Source organism: Mercenaria mercenaria, chromosome 1 (assembly GCF_021730395.1).
Source record: "Mercenaria mercenaria strain notata chromosome 1, MADL_Memer_1, whole genome shotgun sequence".
NCBI lineage: Eukaryota > Metazoa > Mollusca > Bivalvia > Venerida > Veneridae > Mercenaria > Mercenaria mercenaria.
The window spans coordinates 77,159,670-77,184,237 of NC_069361.1; the positions used below are offsets into that span (position 1 = coordinate 77,159,670).

The 24,568-nt window shown below is 35.8% G+C and overlaps 2 protein-coding genes across 2 annotated transcripts in view; one reads left to right on the forward strand and one right to left on the reverse strand.

Annotated features, from left to right (window-relative positions):
• LOC123533304 (protein lap4-like) overlaps nt 1–18,774 on the reverse strand; it is a 55,027-nt gene extending 36,253 nt beyond the window's left edge. Inside the window, exon 1 of the mRNA XM_045314949.2 lies at nt 18,671–18,774. The gene's annotated coding sequence lies outside the window, so the exon portion shown is untranslated. The remainder of the gene's footprint in view (nt 1–18,670) is intronic.
• A 4,412-nt stretch (nt 18,775–23,186) lies between these two features.
• LOC123533293 (malate dehydrogenase, cytoplasmic-like) overlaps nt 23,187–24,568 on the forward strand; it is a 38,125-nt gene continuing 36,743 nt past the window's right edge. The window contains exon 1 of the mRNA XM_045314940.2: nt 23,187–23,328. Within this exon, the coding sequence (XP_045170875.2) occupies nt 23,326–23,328 (3 nt within the window). The 5' untranslated portion in view covers nt 23,187–23,325. The remainder of the gene's footprint in view (nt 23,329–24,568) is intronic.

Genomic DNA, 24,568 nt, shown 5'->3' on the forward strand with positions numbered 1-24,568 from the left:
TGCTTGAGTTAGAGTCACAAATCAGTACTTTAGTTAGAATCACAAATCATTGAAATCAGTACTTGAGTTATCCATGTTTAACTACCCTACCCTACTAAATTTCTATAATGAATTTGTCCACCTTTCAATTTGGAAAGCACCATTAACTATCAAAAAGGGTGCTTAAAACAAAAAGATACTGACTGAGTGGCGAACAGTGCAGATCTTCATCAGACTGCAAGGATGCGCAGGCTGATCATGATCTACACTAGTCGAAAAGGCAGAATCGATGTCCAGGAAATAAGGGTTAAGTGTCAAGGACTACTAGGATTCAACAACTTCACATGACTTTGCAGCAACAATACATGTTTTGCTTTAAACACCTATATACACACAGGAGATATAGTATACTGTGGCCTAGAGGCTGATTGGTTAAAGCTCAATTGCCCCTAAACCATTGTGGATTTAAAGGCGTACGCTAGAATTCCCGGCCTGTATATGAGATGGGTGAAATTTTCCCTAACAAGGCAGTCTGAAAGACAGCTAAATCCCTGCCACTGCTATGTATAGTGAAAGGGTAAATCTTTGATTTCAGCTGTGACCTTGACCTTGAACTAACATGGGTGACTCATGAATTCTGCACAACGTCTTGATGAGGTGATCATTTGACCCATGTTTCATGAAAATCCTTCAAGGGGTTTAGGAGATACAGAGCTGAAACCTTTGACCTTCAGTTGTGACCTTGGCCTTGAGTTGACATGGCTGACTCATGAGTTCTTGATGAGGTGATCATTTGACCCAAGTTTGATGAAAATCCTTCAAGGGGTTTAGGAGATACAGAGTGGACACAAAATGGAAGGCTCAAACCTTCGACCCTTAGTTGTGACCTTGACCATGAGCTGGCATGGTTGACTCATAATTTCTGCACATTGTTTTGATGAGGTAATCATTTTACCCAAGTTTTATAAAATTCCTTCAAGGGGTTTAGGAGATATAGAGCGGACACGAAATGGAAGGCTCAAACCTTTGACCTTCAGTTGTGACCTTGACCTTGAGCCGACATGGCTGACTCATAAGTTCTGCACATCGCCTTGATGAGGTGATCGTTTGACCCAAGTTTGATGAAAATCCTTCAAGGAGTTTAGGAGATATAAAGCGGACACAAAATGGAAGGCTCAAACCTTTGACCCTAAGTTGTGACCTTGACCTTGAGCCGGCATGACTGATTCATGGGTTCTGCACATCGTCTTGATGAGGTGATCATTTGACCCAAGTTTGATAAAATTCCTTCAAGGGGTTTAGGAGATATAGAGCGGACACAAAATGGAAGGCTCAAACCTTTGACCTTGAGTTGTGACCTTGATCTTGAGCCGACAAGGCTGACCCATGGGTTCTGCACATCGTCTTGATGAGGTGATCATTTGACCCAAGTTTCATGAAAATCCTTCAAGGAGTTTAGAAGATATAGAGCGGACACAAAATGGAAGGCTCAAAACCTTTGACCCTAAGTTATGACCTTGACCTTGAGCCGGCATGGCTGACTCATGGGTTTTGCACATCGTCTTGATGAGGTGATCATTTGACCCAAGTTTTATTAAAATTCCTTCTAGGGGTTTATGAGATATAGAGCGGACACAAAATGGCAGGCTCAAACCTTTGACCTTGAGTTGTGACCTTGACCTTGAACCGACAAGGCTGACTCATGGGTTCTGCACATCGTCTTGATGAGGTGATCATTTGACCCAAGTTTCATGAAAATCCTTCAAGGGGTTTAGGAGATATGGACCGGACACGATTTTGTTACGGACAGAAGGACGGAAAGACGGACGGACGCAGACCATTCCTATAATCCCTCCGCCACCGCGGGTGATTAATAAAAGAATTTCTTCAAACTTTCGGTATTGAAGGACAATCATCTAAGATACAAAAATATGCAATAAAAATCATATGTCACCAGTACTGAAAAAGAGTTATCTGCCCTTGAAAACTGCATATTTGGGGAAAATGACGTTTTCAAGGGCAGACAACTCTTTTCAATATCGGTGACCTATGATTTTTATTCCATATTTTTGTTTCTTAGATGACTGTCCTTCAATATCCAAAGTTTGAAGAAATTCTATTATTGGGAAAAATTTCGCCCCGAATTCTTAGGCGTACGTCCTTAAGTCCCAACATCATAAAATCCTTAACACTGAGCTGAGGAAGCCATCCAATTGCTTTGCAGAACGTTGGTGGTTTTACACAGACCACCGCAACTGTTGAACTTATAAAATAGACCGGCCCGGTTTATAGGTTGGTCAGGGCTACAGATATGCGATACGTATTGTATTTTGTCATTATTTTTGAGCATGGATCCCCTTCAGTTTGGAACCGTCCATGTTTACAAACACGTTTGTTTATTTTATGAGGAGTAGAGGGTAACACAAAGGACACAATTCATATTTATTTTTTTGTATTTTTGTGAAGTTATTTGGAAATTATACAAGGTCAGACAAAATACAAACAGAGGTAGCTTTTGAAACAAATGTGGAAAAGTTGCTGAAAATTAGCAAGCCAATTAGCAAAACCATAGCTGCAGATCTATGAATATAAGTATGAGGCATGTGACAAAGTACTTGATCAATGTCAATAACAGTGAGAAATGGTTTCCATTCAATACACAAATGTAGGCATAACAACTGATTGCCTGCTTTTTAACCCTTATCATGCTAAACATGACTGATTCTGCCTTTGCTACCAGTGTAGATCATGATCAGCCTGCACATCTGTGCAGTCTGATCATGATCTGCACTGTTTGCCATTCAGTCAGTAACATTTTGGTATGCACCCCTTTAAACAGTTAATGGAACTATCCAAATTGAAAGATGGACAAGTTCAGTATAGAAATTTAGCAGGGTATGGGTTAAGCAGGAAAACAAGAAAGATAGCAATTGCTCGACAGTACTTGAAACAAAGTGAGAATGACACTGAAGCATATCTAAACTAGATGCATATATTCATATATCTAAAGAAGGTTCCTCTATCTAATTTGGTAATCTGATTAACTTCCAAGACCCAGAAGCCTTTTGTGAAGTTTCAATCCAATATTTATGCAGCTGTTACCAAGTTATGGCATGTTACCGAGATATAGCAGTTTGCACACACAATTTTAACCAAGGTGTGACACTTTTTTTTTTTAAATTAGCTCTCGCTATTCTTCATTATAGTCATGCTAAAAAGGAATGAAGATTATCTTGAACACTGTAAGTGGCTCACATCAAAAACATTCTCCATGTAAAGCCTAATAATATCAAAGGAAGTAAATGTCAAATAGACAACAAATTGCCTTCAACAACACTCTAAGACCACATTATCTGAACAAAAGTCACATTGACCTTATTGATACCTTATCCTACATCAAAATAATATGTCTGCTGCTTACCAATTAAGGTAAATCCTCAGTAACTCAACATTAGTTGAGGTTTGATGCTAATAGGGGCAATACTTAAGTTTATAGCGTCACTCGAAGCATGTGAAAAACACATATGAGCCGCGCCATGAGAAAACCAACATACTGCATTTGCCATGCTGTTCACTTTCAAAGCCTATTGCAATTAGAGAAACCGTCAGCGAACAGCATGGATCCTGACCAGATTGCACGGAAGCACAGGTTGGTCTGCATCCATGCTGGTCGCAAAATCACTATGTTGGTTTCCTCATGGTGCGGCTCATATACCTCTTCTTTAGGAAAGTTTTCAAATAGGAGTGAAAAGCTTAAGATGATACTTATAAATATGGAACAATAGCTAAATAGAACAGTCAACCTAACAAGGATGTGATGTCATCTAATTCATATTACAATTAGTAGTAAAATATATGAAGATTTGGACTGAAAAAATTATATCAGGACTCACATTTAGACTTAAAAAGCTTCAGAATGTCAAATATTCAATTTTCCATCAATCTGTTTATAATAAATTTAAACTACTGAATTTTTGCTGAGCTGTACTTACCTAGAAACAGCACATCTGTGTAAAGTTTCATTTAATACATTCTATGCCAATTTAACAATGAAAGAGCCTTTTAAGGTCTAATTTTAATTTTAAGACATATAACAAGAGCTGTCTGATGACAGCGCGCTCGACTATTCGAAGAATTGATTGAAGAATGGGGTCAAAATATTTCCACGGATATTCAGACAAAAGAAATGAATAGATTAGACAAACAATGTTCCTGTATTACTTTGATTTCGATAAGTCTTGCACTAAATGGCAATATATGAGCCAATTTCAAAGTCCAAAAAGGGCCATAATTCAGCCAAAATAGTTTATATATATGTACTCTTGCCTACAGATGGAAATCATAATGATAAACAAGTGTTCAAAGTTTAAAAGCCATATGTCAAATAGTTTTGACAAAACATGGACTTGTATGAAAACAGAACCAATTTCAAAGTCCAAAAAGGGCCATAATTCAGCCAAAATAGATTACAGAGTTATGTTCTCTTTCCTACAGATAGAGACTATTATACTAAACAAGATTAGTGATAAAAGTTTAAAAGCCATATGTCAAACACTTTACAAAAAATATGAACTGGTACGAAAAACTTAACCAAGATTTCTAAGTCAAAAGGGGCCATAATTCAGCCAAAATCTTTGATGGAGTTATGTACTCTTGCCTATAACTGAACATGGTGATGGTAAACAGGTGTTGAAAGTTTCAAAGCTTTATCTCAAAAGACTTTGTCAAAATATGAAGTGGTACGAAATATTAACCCAGATTTCTAAGTCAAAAAGGGCCATAATTCAGCCAAAATCCTTGATGGAGTTATGTGCTCTTGCGTATAACTGGACATGGTGATGGTTAACAAGTGTTGAAAGTTTCAAAGCTTTATCTCAAAAGACTTTGTCTAAATATGAACTGGTACGAAAAACTTAACCAAGATTTCTAAGTCGAAAGGGGCCATAATTCAGCCAAAATCCCTGATGGATTTACGTACTCTTGCCTATAACTGGCCATGGTGATGGTAAACAAGTGTTGAAAGTTTCAAAGCTTTATCTCAAAAGACTTTGTCTAAATATGAACTGGTACGAAAAACTTAACCAAGATTTCTAAGTTGAAAGGGGCCATAATTCAGCCAAAGTTCCTGATGGAGTTATGTACTCTTGCCTATAACTGGCCATGGTGATGGTAAACAAGTGTTGAAAGTTTCAAAGCTTTATCTTAAAAGACTTTGTCAAAATATGAACTGGTACGAAAAATTTAACCATGATTTCTAAGTCAAAAGGGGCCATAATTCAGCCAAAATCCTTGATGGAGTTATGTGCTCTTGCCTATAACTGGCCATAATGATGGTAAACAAGTGTTGAAAGTTTCAAAGCTTTATCTCAAAAGACTTTGTCAAAATGTGGACTGGTACGAAAAACTTAACCAAGGTGTGACGCCGACGCCGACGCCAACGCCGACACCGATGCCGTGGTGAGTAGGATAGCTCTACTTATTCTTCGAATAGTCGAGCTAAAAATGTTGACGAAATAGGTCAGGTCTTACCTTTCATAAAAGAATTCCCAAGCTATACCTTTTCAAATATTCTGATATTAAGCCAACTAGAATGAAATAGATCCCTGTTGCAGTATCTCCAAGACAAATAATGTAACCCGATGAATTTATCAATTTTCTCATCACAAAACATGAAATCTATACCAGAAAGGAGAAAACAAATCTTAGGAAACCATTAGCAAGCTAAAATATTTATACCTCAAGGGAGGTTTACCCATACACAAACACTTAAGCTCAACCATAAAGATGGAAGGACTTGAAAATAGACCATTTTAAATGATTTACATACAGGTAATAAAAGCACATTAATGACTGATATTGGGACCTTTAAGGCCTTTAAAAGTTTAAACAGCATTAACTTGTACACATTTAGACTGTTAATACATGAACCACAGTCTTATTAAAAGGGCCTTTACCACAACAAGATGCCCTAAATGGGCCTAATTCACTCACCTGGTTAAAACCTAAACCATCTGACTTTGCTTCAAAGTATATTTGGTGAAAATCCCTTTTTTCTATATTTTGGTGTCATGGGTGTCATGCTTCAAAAATGCATAACCGTCAGAAGAAATCATTAAAAGGTATTTCTATTTTAAATCTAGTGGCCCCTAAAAAAGCCAAAATGCCCCCATATTTGAGTAAATTTGGTGTTAGACCTTGTAATGAAGTTACATACCAAGTTTGATGAAGACCCATCAAGCACTTCATGAGAAGAAGTACTTTAAAGGTATTTCTATTTTAAGCTCTAGTGGCCCCTAAAAGGGGCCAAGTGCCCTCAATTGAATAAATATATGGTAAATGACCTTATATTATGATGCTCCAGACAAGGTTTAATGAAGACCCATTCCACAGTTCATGAGAAGAAGTTATTTAAAGGTATTTCTATTTTTAACTCTAGCAGCCTCTAAAAAGGGCCAAGTGTACCGCTTGAACAAATTAAACAGATCTGTTAAAGGACATTATAATGAGGCTATAAATAAAATTTGATGAGAATAAGTCATTTATAGGCATTTCTATTCTTAACTTTAGCAGCCCTTAAAAGGGGTCAACCCCCCAACTGAAAAACTTTTGGAGAGGACCTTATATAAATGATGTTACAGACAAAGTTTGATAAAGCTCTAATGAATGGTTCATGAGAAGTAGTCTTATTTTTAGCTCTAGCGGCCCTTAAAAAAGCGCCCAGTGCCCCCATTTGAAAAAAAAAAACGAGAGAAACCTTATAATGATGCTGCATGCCAAGTTTGATGAAGATCCATCAAGCTGTTCATGAAAAGAATTCGTTTACAAGTATTTCTAATTTCAGCTCTAGCAGCCCCTTGAAGAGGCTCAGTATCCTCATTTGAACAAATTTTGGAGAGGACACGTTATAATGATGCTACCGACCTATTCTGACGAAAATCCACTGAGCAGTTCATGAGAAGTAGTCAGTATTTTTATTTTTAGCCCTAGCAGCCCCTAAGAGGGGCAAACTGTCCCCATTTGAACAAAATTGGGAGAGGACCTTATAATGATGCTACATGCCATGTTTGTACGGATAGTGACCCACATTAAAATGAAAGTCTTTTAACAAAAATTACATTGTGTATCAATTTTTCAAATATTGTACTGTATTTCCCTCTGTTTTAAATAAATCTCCTTTTGAGTTTTTTCCTCTTTTCTAAGAGGTCATTTTGAGTCTAAGTTTAACTGACAATCCCATGATAAGAACAGTTCCCAGAATTTCCTAATGACTTTAGTTGCTATTTACAATAAATGGCAGCTTTCAATTCTTTGAATTTAAAGCATTTGTATGGACTACAGTCACAACATCATGCAAAACAGTAATTTATCAAATCATGTAAATAATGCAGGGAATTTGTCTAAAAGCCCAATATCTGTCAAGCTGACTTGGGTGAAAAATTACATATGAGAAAATGTAAAAAATATGAAAATTCTTGCATGCATTATCCTCTAAACTTACTTTAAAACAGTGCAATGCATGTCAATGGTGTAAAGTTACATATATTCTTCTAAAATACATTTATTTAGTGGATGACACAGTTATGGACCAGGCAAGAAGTAAGCTCTAAGTTACCAGTAGTCTAACAAGAGTTGTCTATACTGACAGAAGGGTCAACTAAGAGTTATGGAACCTGGTTCACAGCAGTCATTTGATGCAAAAGACTTATGAAGAGTTTGGAAGCATTCAGTACAATAGTGCCTGAGAAACCTTTTTATATATACAAAATTTGCACTAAACTTTCACCATAATTTTTAAGTTAAAATGGAGCATAATTTTATGCCAAAATGTAAGCTAGAGTTATGAAACCCACCATATGAGGCAATCTCTTGACCAAAATGATGTGTGTGTGGAGTTAAAAAACAGAAACTGGATTACATAAAAAAATGACATTTCTATGTTATGAAGGGATATAATTCTAACAAGGGACAAACCTGAGTGTATAATGGAAACAGAAGGATCTATTTAAAAAGACTTTGTTAGAAGGTTGCCCAAGAACACTGCTGTAAGATTATTTCGAAATTGGACCAGCAGCTTCAGAAGAAATTCTAACTTATCCATAAAGCAATGTAAAGAAAACAGGCCTAACACTTGGCAGCAAAGTTTTTAACAAAACAGATCAGTCTGAAGAAATTTGGTAGACAGTAGTGGGTACTTTAAGGCACTTTGCTATGAAAGTATTTTGAAAACGAGAGCAGACTGAAGATTTGTTCAAAGTTTTCCATACAGCGACACAGGGACAACTAGTCTCGTCCTCTGGCAGCCAGGTCTTTTTATCATGCCACTTTGATATGAGAACATTCTACTAAACATTGGAAAATTTTGTAAAAATCAATCCAGCAATTTCAGGGTAGAAGAATTTTAACGTTTCTCTTTCTGGCTGCCATAGCAAGCAGAATTCTGTATGGACAACCTAGAGTTGAAGGAATCATTATCTGAAAAGGAACCATCCAACGGACACTCCCATGAAGTCTGGCTGAAATGGGCTTGGTAGTTTACAATGAGATTTTTTAAAGAAATGGTCTACAATGGACAACAAACCTGCAATGATCTGAAAAAGCTCACTATGAGCACTTCATGCCAAGGTGAGCTTAAAAATAACAAAGTCTGACTGCGATTTCTTGAAGTCTTACCAATGATTCCTTTTGCTGGCAATTTTATGATATTATGAACAAAATGTCAATACTTAAAGCAAGTTTGGGCAAGTTATTTTTAGTAAAAATGTGTGAAAACTTGGATATTTTAGTTAATACTTAAACACAATGTAAAGGTGAAATTTCTACAGTCAATGTCTGTATGTTATTTCATTTTTTTTTTTTTTTAGGTACAGTCGCAACCAAACATGCTGTCACAACTACATTATATCTCCTCTTACTGTGAATGATGTTTAAGGAAAATAGCATTGTTATATATCCCTACCCTTGTATTTAGACTAGCTTATCTTTTTTGCATTTTTATGACTGAATATAGTGAACTGAGCCAATCTATATCCTATGTCCAATATCATAATTTTAACATCATTCCTCTGTGAAAATCTATAAAAAAGACTGGCTTTTGTCTCTATGGAATTGAAGTCGACAAAAAGGAGAACAAGAGCTGTCTGTAAGACAGCCAAGATCGACTATTCGAATTTGACCAAAATGCATATCAGAGTTATGGAACTTGCTGCTATCAACTAGTTTTATAACCCCAAAGGCACATGTGAAGTTTCAATTCAATATCTGCATTAGTTTTGGAGATAGTAACTTGCATGTAAAACTTTAACCAGAATTTTCTAAGTCCAAAAGGGAGCATAATTTGCCCAAAATACATGTCAGAGTTATGGGACTTGACCCAGTGAGGTTGGTAATTGATCTAGAAAAAGAAACAAGAGGGCCAAGATGGCCCTAGGTCGCTCACCTGAAAAACACACCATAACACAACATAACAGTGTAAACATGTTTGACCTAGTGATTTCATGAAAAAAAATATTCTGACCAATTATCATTAAAATTGAAGCAAAAATCTTGAGTATAAGTAAGTATTTTCTGTGATTTGACCTAGTGACCTAGGTTTTGACCCCAGATGACCCATATTCGAACTTGACCTAGATTTCATCAAGGCTATCATTCTGACCAAATTTCATGAAGATCAATTCAAAAATACAGCCTCTAACGCATACACAAGGTTTTTCTTTGATTTGACCTAGTGACCTACTTTTTGATCCAAGATAACCCATATTCAAATCTGACCTAGATTTCATCAAGGCAATCATTCTGACTTAATTTCAGGAAGATCAGTTGAAAAATATAGCCTCTATTGCATACACAAAGTTTTTCTTTGATTTGACCTAGTGACCTAATTTTTGATCCCAGATGACCCATATTCGAACTTGACCTAGTCTTAAACAATGCAATTGTTCTGACCAAATTTCATGAAGGTCAATTGAAAAATACAGCCTCTATCGCATATACAAGCCTTTTCTTTGATTTGACCTAGTGACCTACTTTTTGACCCCAGATGACCCATATTCGAATTTGAACTAGATTTCATCAAGGCAATCATTCTAACCAAAATTCATGAAGATCAATTGAAAAATACAGCCACTATCACATACACAAGATTTTTCTTTGATTTGACCTAGTGACCTAGTTTTTGACCCCAGATGACCCATTTTTGAAATCGACCTCGAATTCACCAAGGCAATCATTCTGACCAAAATTCATGAAGATTAATTGAAAAATACAGCCTCTATCGCATATACAAGCTTTTTCTTTGATTTGACCTAGTGACCTACTTTTTGACCCCAGATGACCCATATTCAAACTTGACCTAGATTTCATCAAGGCAATCATTCTGACCATAATTCATGAAGATTAATTGAAAAATACAGCCTTTAATCACATACACAAGGTTTTTCTTTGGTTTGACCTAGTGACCTAGTTTTTGATCTCAGATGACCTATATTCAAACCTGACCTAGATTTCATCAAGGTAATCATTCTGACCAAAATGTTTGAAGATTAATTGAAAAATACAGCCTCTATCGCATACACAAGGTTTTTCTTTGATTTGACCTAGTGACCTAGTTTTTGACCCCAGATGACCCATTTTTGAACTCGGCCTAGATTTCATCAAGTTATCATTCTGACCAAAATTCATGAAGATTCATTGAAAAATACAGCCTCTATTGCATACACAAGGTTTTTCTTTGATTTGACCTAGTGACCTACTTTTTGATCCCAGATGACCCATTTTCTATCTCGTCCTAGATTTCATCAAGGTAATCATTCTGGCCAAAATTCATCAAGATCAACTGAAAAATACAGCCTCTATCGCATACACAAGGTTTTTCTTTGATTTGACCTAGTGACCTAGTTTTTGACCCCAGATGACCCATTTTCGAACTCGGCCTAGATTTCATCAAGGTAATCATTCTGACCAAATTTCATGAAGATCAGTTGAAAAATACAGCCTCTATCACATACACAAGCTAAATGTTGACAGACAGACAGACGACAGACGCCAGACATCGAGCGATCAGAAAAACTCACCTGAGCATTGCTCAGGTGAGCTAAAAATAAGTTTAAAATCTATATGCCTTTTAGTAATAGCTGTATGTACTTGCACGCAAAACTTTAACCAGGATTTTCTAAGTCCAAAAGGGGGGCATAATTTAGCCAAAACGAAGGTCAGAGTTATGGGACTTGGTGCTATCAACTAGTTTTATAACCCCGCAGACACATGTTAAGTTTCAATTCAATATCTGCATTAGTTTTGGAGATAGTAACCTGCATGTAAAACTTTAACCAGAATTTTCTAAGTCCAAAAGGGGGCATAATTTGCTCAAAATACATGTCAGAGTTATGGAACTTGACCCAGTGAGGTTGGTAATTGACCTAGAAAAAGAAAAAATAAGTTTCAAAGCTATATGCCTTTAAATGATAGCTGTATGTACTTGCATGCAAAAACTTAACCAAGGTGTGACGCCGACGCCAGGGTGAGTAGAATAGCTAGACTATTCTTCAAATAGTCGAGCTAAAAATGTAGAAATATATTTATTATCAGTGTAGTGGCTAGTCTACCTTGTATTTACCTTGAGTGGTAAAACTTGATAAGTACTTTGAAATCCTGCATTTTTCTGTGGGACTGATTTTCATGGATTCCGTAGATGAGTGAATCTTGGAAACTAAATCCCACTGGAATTCATTTTATATTCAAAACTGGAAACCCACAATTTCATGTCATATGGGCATTTTTTCCCAAACTATGAAATTTTGTGACCACAAAATTAAATGACTTCAAAGTATACAGAATTAATCAGCTGAATGAGTAGCTTCCAGTAAACAAGTAAATCACTAGTGTTTCCATGGTAATCTTTTTGCAGTTGCAACTCCATTTAACTTCTTTGAATGATTATTAATATTTCCAATTGATGAAGGGTATTCAAATGTTACCTGAAATGTCAGACAAAAGACCCACAACAGAACAATTTATATTTGTCATTATACTTAATCAAATCTGTTACCAGATAGCTGCCAAATTTAAGTAGCATATTCTGTTATTACTGCTCATGACATTTACTGTAAGAATGGAAAAGTTTGTGATACATAAATGTTTGCGAATTTAGTGAATTCATGGAATTAGCAAATATATCAGGCAGCGTAAATTTCGACGTTCATCAAGACACATCATTACAGTCCAGTAAAGATAAACAAACTTAGCTTTGACACTTCAGTTTTCAGCTATTTGTGAATATTTTCAGTTACATTTAATGTCTTTACAATTTACTAACTTTTGTCCCGCAATTATATATCCACTTGTATAGTACTTTTGGCCAGATGCTCATATAAATTCAGTGGCAGTACCATGTGATGCCAGTTGCTTGAAATGGCCTAAATTGATCATCTACACTTGTAACTATATTTAAACTATTGTGGCATCAAACTTCCTGTACCTAATGTCGATTTTTTTTAACTATATATCAAGTTCTACTAGTGGATTAGCATGGTTTGTCTAATTTCAAAAGGGCAGAGAAAGATTAGAAAATGGAACTACAGGATTTACAGTGTTGTATTTGAATATATTGTTCTTAATTCCTTAACCTTTAGCCTGCTGGCGGCAAGTGTTTCTGCCTTTGCGACCAGTGCAGACCAAGATGAGCCAGCACATCCGTGCAGGCTAATCTTGGTCTATACAGTCAGTAAATTTTAAGTGAACACCCCTCCAAATAATAAATGGCACTGCCCAAATTGAATGTTAGACCAGTCCATTCTAGAAAAATTAGCAGGGTAAGGGTAGAGATGAGTGTGTCGGTATGACAATGTGACTTGTTCAATTACCTTACAAGAGCTGTCTTAATGTGTTTGACTATTTGAAGCAATTCCACCTAATGAAAGCTTAGTAATAGTAATACTTACAAAAGCTTTAGTAAGATTTTTAAGTTGAGAAAGGGATATAATTTTTCAAATTGCAAGTTGTAGATACGGAACCTGGCTCAGAATGGTCATTTCATGGTGCTGAAGATTTTGCAACGGTACAGCGAGTTCTGCTGCGACAGTCAAAAGTTATCACACTGTCCGTAAACGTCCTATTATTTGGACTGGTGAAGGCATTGGATTACCAACCTAGTGGTCCTGGTATTGAACCCGGACCACTAGGCTGGTAATCCACTCTGCCATGGACACTACTACTAATCATCAGTGGCGCTAAACATATATGAACACTAAACGCCTAGATGGTATCGTAGGTAAATCCCCGTTTACATTTTTTGTATTTTTGATTCCTTTTTTTAATGAATAATTTAAGGCCATACAGGGGTGTAAAATTCCACTCGCCCACTCGCATTGGCGAGTTAAAGTCTGGATAGGACGAGTGGATCTCGCTGTATACTCGACCGATCGGGCGAGTGGTTTTTACGTCGTAGCTTTAATGAAATTCAGAAATTACATCTTGAAAAGCACAACAAACTTTGAGATATTTCAGTTGCTACTTTGATTGACTGGAATTTACCCGCGAATCGTAAATATATCAAAACGTCATGCCGGTAATTTTCCATTCCGAGAGCACGTGCGACCTATCGTAATATCAAATTTACATCTCCGTTACTTTTGTTTATCGACACGTACACAAAAAACGCGCGTAGTGCATTCAATTTTTAACATTATCGCTTCAGTTTTTCAACATCGCTTGAGAAGTAATACAATTTGAATTCTACTAAGATTTCAATAAAATATCGACGGAAATGTAAACAAATCTGTATGAAAACAGTTGAATTTTCATATAATCATTTGTTCAATTTCAAACAGCGCGATCTTAATTACTGATTTCTTTCTAAGAGAAAATAAGTGATACATACATTACTATGGGCATAAAATTCGGACTTTTGACCAGAAAGAACAAAAAACAGAATTAAAAAATCTAAAATAATGAAAATGCAGCGATAATTTAAATACATTGAGTAAAACGATTTTTTAGGTAAAAAGGTTTCTGTTAGTGCGGCGGAATAGGGTACGTGACCTCGTGGACGTAAATAGAAATGTGGTTTTAAAATAAAACAAAATGATGTTGTTGCGGTTTTTAATAAGTATTAAATGAATCTTTGTACATGTATTTTTTTTATATAAAATATTCTTCTCAAACGATAATGTAAATTCCTTGAGGGCAAATAGGTCACATGGCGCGAAAACTTTAATATGACGTAATGTCATGACAATCTCGTGCAACAATACCGCTTTGATCTCCGCTTCAGATGCCATGATACCGACACACTTCTTTTAGCTCTTTGAGAGGATGTTAATTGATGATGAAAACAGGCCAATTACTTAGTTTATCAACAGAATAAATACCGATGATCGTCAACTTTTTTTTTTCGCTTTCAAGACGGGTAGGTGGATGATGATTATTGTGTCCATATTTTTAGGACACTTTTCAAAATAATTATTTGTCGGGAAATAAGCCTTGAGAAAATGAAAATAACTGATTTTTAATACTTTCCTGACACTTTGGGAAACTACGGTAAGGGTTAGGCTGTGATTATTTTTACTATCGATGCAGTTATTATGGAGAGCAACTTGATGGTGGAGATGACAAAATTAATGAAAGAAAAATGTCTGGTGTGAACAAAAATGAATAAATCAAAAAGGAAACGTAGTGTACGAGCTATGTGTTATGTTTGAAATTTGCTTGTTGTACATAATACTCCTTCCATAAAACGTGACAGTATTAAAAATGTCAATTATTAGGGCGAGTGACTGTCCACTAAGGGCAAGTAGATTTTACTAGCTACTAGTCCTGCAGGGCGAGTGGTGTGAAAAAGAATTTTACACCCCTGCCATAGTATTGAATAGGTCGGGTTTTTCTGACTTTCACTGTTTTATTTAATTACTGTGAAGATATTTTTACTATATTGTCTGCAAATGGGAGCACAAATTGGCTGATATTCACCTTCAAGGGGCCTTAATTTCTGCCCATGCGCACTGTAACTGGAATGCCCCAGCTGTTGACAATCTCTTGTGTAAACAATAACAACAAAGTAACTTAGTAAGTGAAAACAACTGGGACATATTCAAATAACCTAGAGACTCTGTTTTGGATCCCTGAGCTGAAACGAACCCCGTTTTGAGACCTATCTGGAAATCATGCCAGAAGTCTGTCACGCTATAATTTCATCAAATACAAATGCCACAGACTCACCTGTTAATTTAATATATTTTTAACTCATTTGTCTTTTCATCTGGCATAAAATGAACAATGCAACGCCATTTGAAAACAAGTTAAACACAATAAATTCAAATGGGTACTGCTGTCTGCAATATTTTGCCAACCATTTGCAGTTGTCATGTGATCAAGGTACTCTTCATTTTGAAAACAAATCTAGCGGTATAGTCTTAAAATCGTTATTTATGGAAATTTTTGTGAATTTAAACTTTCTAAACTTTGTTAAAAATTCTTATATTTTTAAGTCAATGTAAAAAATTTTGATCCTGAAATTCAAATGTAACCACTCAATGCTATGAACTTTGCATGACGTCATCAGTTTCTCAGGAGTCAGTGCGCAGATGTTGCGTTTCAACCTGGTTAGGTAAACAAATGGGGTTACACCATAACTTAGTGGACGCGACCATCAGAATATAAAAATAGCGTCACTTAAGTTATGGTAGGTCAGGAAACTACCGGGAAACCAGTAATCTTAGCAAGAGCAAACATTTTTAAAGTATGAATTACAAAACTACCAAACATGAAGGTTACATAATTATATTCTTTAGTAAAAATAATTAAAATCCTAAACTTTTTAGCCTGTTTGACCCTATTTTCGCAGTACTAAGGGAATAAATGAATAAACGAAACAAAAAACAAGACTGTGTTGCTGTTATAATAATTTATTTCTTATTAACTTAGTAACCTTTTCTTTTTCAATATTATTTCAAACAGAAAATCATTTTTCTTGTCCTTGTTCAATGTTAATCCTTCATGTTTCGGATGCATGTGACCTTCACTTTTATCAAGGGAGTTAATTCTATTTTCGCAGTACGGCATCCCACTTGATAAACCGCTTCTCGTGAAAGTGTAAATTTTGTGAAATGTATTGGACCCCGATATTTTAAGGAAGTGTCTAGTCGTCCGGTAACCGGACGCCTAGCCTGCGTTCTAGTCGTCCGGTAACCGGACGACTAGCATTTCCCCTGGCGATTTTCTAGTCGTCCAGTAATCGATGTCTCAGTGAATAAGCAGTGTTCTGATTTAATTATACCTGTTATTTATTTAAGATATCAATACCTATCTGCAAACCGAAATTTGTTTGAATACATACCAAAGTGTATTTTTAATCTTCTCAAGAAATTTACTGCCTTTTCAGCTGATAAAACAGAAGTTTGCAAAAATCAATAATGACGAAACGAATAGAAGCGGATGATTGTGTCGTTGTCATCTTGCTCTGTTATTATATGAGCACCGAACTATGCATTGTGCATTATAATGTTTTCTATTTGTTACTCTCTTTTTTATTATGAAATTTTATTATAAGTGTATGTCTGAGACATTAATAAATAGATGTATCTTTGGTATATGACAAATGTTTGCATACAACAGAATAACAATATGAGAGGTGATTGGCGTATGTTGTAGTCCTTAAAAGGACAGTTTATTAGTCTTAAATGTAATAAGACAGATAGCGGAACGCATCTGCAATGCTACTGGCAAAGTCGTGTTCATGACATGGTCGGAGGTGGGTTCCGTCTTTCTGGTCCATGCTGTCATTGCGTATGAGTGAATCGCCATGGACTGGTGCCAGATTTCGAATGGGTGTAACTTAAACAGAATTTTGTTAAGGCACTTGCATAGCTTGTTGTAGCGCCAGTGATGTCTTTGGAACAGCGAACCGAATACAGCCAGTCTCACTCCTCTCAATGTCAACTTGTTGTAGATGTTTAAAAAGGGTTTCATCAGCTCCTTGATGGTAAGTGATATCATGTCATTCTCCCCGACTTTAATAAAAATGATGTCATATTTAGCTACGTGAGTTTGTTGAAGAAGTATTTGAAGTCGCTTCACGCCTAGACCACCAATCCCGTATGCTTCTCTGCTGAAGGGCATGTCGTCTGGAATCTGTCAAGTATTCCATTTTCTAAATAGACGTTTTATGAAGCTGTGTCCGAAGATGCCGCAGCATGGACCTCTTTCATTGTTTATTCAGCTAACCAACAGTAGCTTTCTGTGAACGCCATAGTTATGAGTAATTAAGTGTTGGTTTTTTTTCTTTTTTTTCCTTTTTTTATTCATTTTTATTTGTTTACGCTGCACTGCGTAGTTTTGACCGTTTCCGGTCAAACTAATCAATCGTAGACCCAGCGAAATTAGAATTTGGAGACTTGAACTCAAATACAAGACAATGCTTGGATATATTCCGAAATATTTAAGATGTGATTTGTATAATAGGATGCCTTAGTTCAAGGCCCAGATGTAATTTTATAACATGTCTGGGTATCGGTGGAGGTGTTTAAATTTGTTTTTGTAATGTTTTTACTACAATTAGATCTATACCATGAATTTTTCTGCATTGCGAAAGGTTTTATAAAAATTTAAATACAATGTATGTCGTGAATTTGTTTGTTGGAATCATCTAAGAGAAGACCCACGGTTTCATACCTGACTTATACACAAACCATCCAAGTTTAAGACTGCCATTCTCATGAACTAAGCCTATATTATAAGCTCTGCTTTTTATTCTAGTAATAATAAAACTGTTAAAACTATTTAAAACTTATAAAAACATAACTTTAAAATCCTTCTATTTACGTCCGATATTTGCCCGTATTATAGACTACAGTACAAGACACGCCTTATTTATATGTCATATCGATAAATATGCTTACTCTATATACATTAACCAGTCTATGGATGTATTTTAACAATACCGCTTTACTCTATATTTTTAAATACTTGCCATTTTGTCATTTCTTAATGTTTTTTCTGATCTGTTATTTTGCAATTTCTAGCCAAAAGTCTAAATGTAATGATCGTAGCGGTATAAATTACTTAACTTATTAAACAAAATAGTTGGTATTGATATCTTAAATAAATAACAGGTTAAATTAATCCAGAACACTGCTTATTCATTAAGAAATTGATTACCGGACGACTAGAAAATTGCCAGGGGAAATGCTAGTCGTCCGGTTACCGGACGACTAGAACGCAGGCTATGCGTCCGGTAACCGGACGCCTAGACACTTCCATATTTTAAAAACTAATTTCATGAGTAAGACATTAACAATTGCTGCAATTTAAAATTAAGACATTGGCAGGGTAACTTTGTCAAATATTTGGACAACACACAATTTATTACTGATTTTACTTTGTCAAATGATCGATGAGGGCATTTTAGAATAATTATAAAATTGCCCTACTTTACCCAAACAGGGTGTGAAACGTAATCAGCTTTCAAACTAGGGCAAATTTGTTTCCTATTGATAACGCTGCACATTGTTGTTCCTGAAAAATTCAAATACCGCGAGACCAGATATAAGGCGAAAACAGAAGCAAGTAGTAAAATATTAAATGTCCGATTTGTTTTGGTAACCGGCTTCTATGTAAGTACGTAAAATATTCTTAAATGATTCGACTTTCGCAACTCCATTTAACAATTTCCTCAAACTATAAAATGATTCAGATTACTTACGAAATTATAGACCAGCTAAACCTGAACTGACATGACTGGTCTTTACATTGATTTTTTTACAACAGTGGGTTGTTTTCTTGGTAAAGGTTAAGTGTAAAATGTTTACGTTACTGCACATCATACCGCATACCGTAGTTCCCTGGTCGTCGTAGGATTCTGGATAAGAATGTAGTAAAACATGAATATTTGATTTTAATACTTATAAAACGGAAAATCTTCGCATTTCTAGAAAGCATAAAAAAACAACAATATTTTCAAGTAATGGTATATGGCTTTAGAGAAAAAATATCTTGCAACACTCAACTTCTCATTGTAGTCAAAATAAACTTTGAAGGACCAAAATAATGGAAGTTAAATCACAGTACACAGTCATGTAAAGTTTTTGGTTTTATATGGCGTGTAAACATACGGTAAACGTTGATCGTGTAAAGTACATACAAAGGTTTTTAAAATCACCAGAAAATTCGTAATTTTGGATATTATTTGATAATTTTAACATAGATTAATGAGGAATTTAATCCCCTTTTGATACATGTAAGTTATATTTTAACCTATGGCCAATTCGTGAAATAATCGACATTTAAACCTATTGCATGTAAAGCGTCGGCAGCGATGAAAATTTCATCGGAAGTTGCTTCAACTATTTTGGTCATTCGAGTGTTTGACGCGAGTGGGGATATTGCCCATATGAAAAAAAATATCTCAATATTTCTAAGGATCGCGTCAAATTAGTTGGACTAATGCTCGCTGATGAAGTCTGTAAATCTCAGAAGCCAGGTAGACCAGATTCTTCTTGATTTCAGCAAAGTCATTGATAAGTAAATCATGAAAAACTTCGGTACAAACTCCACTTCTATGCCATCTGTGGAAAGACGCTGTCTTGGATAGAGTGATTTCTTAACAACAGATCACAGTCTGTCATCATCAATGGCTCCCGTCTCCTCTGGTGTGCCCCAGATTTCTGTACTCGGCCCTTTACTTTTCCTTATCTATATAAATGACCTTCCTGAGTATGCTTCTCACTCAAAAGTCCGCCACTTTGCAGAACATATTGCAATTGAAGGAGTCCGTGCAGAAAGGTACCTATCTCCATTTTTGGTCAAAATTGAGTTAGGGCATTTGTTGCATAAAAAGAACATTCCGCATCTGATTTGCTCCCCCACCAGCGTATTCTTCTGCTTAAAACTGAAAATAAAATGCTATTTCATGTATGCAACATTGGGTCTAACTCCACAACGAGTAAATATCAGTGAGTACAGGGCTTTGATAGCTGTTTCTGATAATAAAAAGATCACAAGCCTAATGTAAACAGACTATACCAGTAGTTTCAAAAGTCATCAGGTATGTGAAATTAATATATTTCATTGATAAATTTAGGCAAAAATGATTCGCAAATCATTGTTTAAATGCAACAATGGCCCTAACTCCACGGACTTAGAACCTTTGTTGCATAACTTTTTGAGTTAGATCCCTTGTTGCATAAACATAAACGACAAAAACAAGATTTGTTGTTATAAAATTGATATAAATAGTGCAATATATGACTGTTTTAATAGTATACAATCTATAGCTGCAATAATTTTGGGAAATATCACATTTACAAAAATGCGTTTTCCAAACATTTTTGCGAAATGGAGATAGGTACCTTTCTGCAGGGACATCTTCAATTAATCATTCTCTCACAGAAGCTACACACTCCAAATACATAAAAACGACGTCAACCAGCTCCAGAAATGGGAACCTCTAGATATGGGACATAAAGTTTAATCCATCTAAACATCACAAAAAGAAAAACGGAAATAGATTCCAAATATACTCTCCACAACACCACATTAGAAACAGTCTCATCAGCAAAATATCTTGATATAGCGAGACCCCAGCTCGAGTACTGCTCCTCTGTTTGGTCACCTCATACCAGTGTTGGTATCGGATAAATTGAGTCTGCAGAGAGACGATGGGCAATGCGCAACTCCAGTGTTACCGACATGTTGACCACCCTAAACTGGAGACGATTTGACCTATGTCGTATTGACCAACGACTGGTTATGATCTGTAATATCACAAATAATTAAGTTGCTATTCCAACAGAACCCTACTTAATTCCAAATAAAAGGGCAAGTCGTCTATCCCACTACATCGGCCTACAGACAAATCCAAACAAGTTCTGGTTTTTATAAGTATTCATTTTTCCTTCGTACTATTGTCCATTGGAACTCACTCCCTGACAATATTGTCTCTCTTGGAGCAAATCTGTTTAGCCAGGCAGTCAGACAGGTTGAACATGTGCCCCCACCCCAACCTCCACCTCTGCCCCCGAAACCTGCTCTTAATAATATAATCTGTATATACTCTTTTTTACGCTTTTATTCTTTTATCTTTTTGTCAGTTGACGCACGTCAAAGTCTATGTCAAAGTCTATGTCCTCGTGAGGGGTTTGATTAACTGGAAGATAGATAAATAGCTGTACTAAAGAATCTTAAACGCTTACTGGAACCAAACAGAGACTGAGCAGCGAGATATATATCTGGCGCAACGAAGCTTTGTAACATGAACAATCTTTATACCAGCTTAAAATAGGAAAACACTACATAGCAGAAGAAAGAAACATTTAATCTATAACATATGAAATATGACATTTCCCCAAGTTACTTATGTAATCTTATCCCTCCTTCCACACAAAGTAGATACCAATTAAGAAATAACACAAATATACCTTTATCATGTTGTCGTACGCAATTGTACAAAACAAGGACAAATATAAAACATGGAATGCCATTTATTCCGTAATTCGTGAAAAGAACGCATTATCCTAAGATATCAAAGCAAGTCCTTCCTATGCAGTATTTAAGAAATGCTTAAAAAGAAACGCATCTAAACCCCCGCCGCATTACCGGTCAAATATTACATACTCGTCTTCGTCTGGACTGTAGTTCCTTCAGTTATGATTTTTGTTTGTAAATCAGTTTCAAATATATATTACTGCACATGCGGTGAAGTAGAAACAGCAAATCACTTTCTATTATCATGTCCAATTTATACACCAGAACGACAATTGCTCCTAACTGACGTTCCTTGTGCACCCACCGTTGACAACTTATAATTTGGAAATGAACACCTTGCTACGACTCAGAATATACAGGTCAGTCTTCTTTAAAGTGCAGCAATACAGTGTTGTCTAGGAGCAATTCTTCACGTGACCAGCGAGCGTGGGTGTCTGTTTGCACGAACTGGTAGCAGGTAGCACATTCTTGGTACTAAGCAGAATTTTTCAACCAATTTTCAAATTTTCAATTTTTGTCTTACTAAAAACTAAAGAACGAGTTTAAGCTAAAAAATAACTAGAAAGAAGCCATAAATTTGATACGTATATTTCTCTGTAATTGCAAAGAATTACCATCAGTTTTCAATGAAAGCTTGTTTTCAGATCCTTTACATCATTTTGGTTGTAAGCTTGATTTATGTACATAATATATCAATAAAAACTGTCAAATAAATCAGAGGTTCATCTCGAGATTTTGACGAACATTTTGATGGACGAGAATTTTGTAGGACTCCATTTATAAAATATGTTCTTTGGTTTTATCATGTACTGATATATCAAACAATTTATCAAAATTTAGTCACCCCGTGTACTTGGTATATGAATTTATAGTATAGTTCTACTGCTTCATGTATTAGATTGCGGAGGCACTAGTCATGTGACAGATGTCTGACACTGTTAAAGAGTAAGTAACCAAAGTCATAGAGTACGTATCCTTATAGTAACCAAAGGTATATAACGGGTTACAAATGGACACACTTGTGCAGGGGTGCACATTTTGGGCTATATATGTAGATATCGAGAACAACCACCAGATATCTGCCTATTAAGAAGAAGTGTATCCAGTCGACAGAGAAGCTTTCTGATACCATCCTCATAAAGTTTGTAAAGAAGTTTAGTAAGTTATCATGCCCACCTTAATTTTGGCTGCCGGAATCCTTAGGCGGTGCCCGATTGTTGATTTTTCCTGCTTATGTGTGTGCGTATGTGTGCTTGTGCGTCTGTGCGTCTTGGGTGGTGCCCTACAGTGTTGATATATCCTTCGTCTAGTTGTGTGTGTGTGTGTGTGTGTGTGTGTGTGTGTGTGCGTGTGCGTGTGCGTGTGCACGTGCTGCTGTGGTTTACGTGGTAGGGTAACTGTGATTAAGGAACATAGCATTCCATTTTAATATAAATCCTTGTTCCATTTTCCCTTTATCCACCCCACTTTCTACCCCATACCCGTCCTCCCCTTTTTCTATATTTTGCATAAAATTAAAATGTATTTGTTGGATTTTTGAAGCAACCCGTCTATAATATTGTTACAGCTTCTTTTTGTTGTGTGCCTACATTGCAAATACGTGGCTGTGTTTGTGATGCTCTGTACTTCCGAGAAATCTACCCTTACCTTTTATCTTTTGTGTGACAAACTTTGTCATAAGCCTTGCTGAAATCAACGATTTTGACTTGTATTAAATATCAGACGAGCTGGACTGCCTCTATAGATGACTGCTTTCCGGTACAAATATTGCGTACTTGTTTTACTCATTCACATTGGAAGGTCAAGGTTACTTTGCCGGTGGGACTAAACAGGAACATTTGCATCCAAAGAAAGGAAAGACTGTGTTAGCAGAAAATGGTAAGCTAACTTGGTATTTGTTTTTTTAGTTCGTTAAATATGTATTTATTCATTTGGCAGTCAGGCGTTTTATGTCAATGTTGTCTTTGTATGCAAAGTCTTAAAAAACATGTCGACCTTCAAAGCTACGCTGGCTAGTTACCGTTCTTGACCTTTTGAGTTTTGTCCTAGCGATATGCCCTTAACAAAAATATAAGACCGACATGCTATCAAACAGATCAGTCTCCAGTTATATTTTCTCATGGTAGATAACTTGTTTATGGTGAATTGATTAGTTTTATCAATTGAAATTATGGAATGGGTACATGCAATGATGCATGCAGGAAGAAAATAATAAGCATTGTTTATTATAAATGTAGCCCTTTGACCATTACTGTATTGGTAAACATCCTGTATTTAAGCATCTTCTTCTGAATTCATGATTAAGCTAATTATATTTAAATGTAAGAATTCAGATTTGTGTGAAAACTGCTTCACACTTGCTAAACATGTAGACTCTAGGTGCATCAGTGAATTTCTAGATATTTTACAGATATTTTTACAGATATATGCCAGTCAAACACTTTAACCACTACAAAAAATGATAAAGTTTAGTACAAGAATGTATATTACTATGTTAAATTCTTTTACTAAGCAGAATGTCATTCATATTATATTAGTATTAGAGGATAAACCTAACCTTGACCTTGACCTTATATATTTTGAGTGTGAAGTGTAAACATAATAACATTCTAAACATAAGCTAGATATTTAATTTTTAAGTAAGTGGAGGGATTGGTGTAGGTGATATTCAGTGCATACCATAGTTAATATGTACAAGGTGAAGGAATGTGTACCTTTTTCTTAGAGGATGTATGCCACATATCAGGTTTTAGACATATCCATTCAGCAGCTTGTAAATATTAGAAGAAATTGGATCCAGGCGAGTGGAACTTGCTGTAGTACTTGTTCTACTGGTACTGATGATAAACCCGAACAGAAAATGAGGTTTTTGCCTGTAACTTTTTTATTTCTGCAAAATGTAATCTGTGGTTGGTATCAAAATAAAGCTTAACATTTGTTGAAAAACTTACATAATTCACATTTATTTTTAGTAAGCAAACTCAGACAAAGTGAGTCCCTGAAAGGGGTTTGTAAAATGGGGACTGTATGAACGTTGACTGATGATAAATTCGACCACTTCGTCATTTACAACATTTTCTTCGTATTATTATATTGAAACTTTCCCCAGAAAGATGCA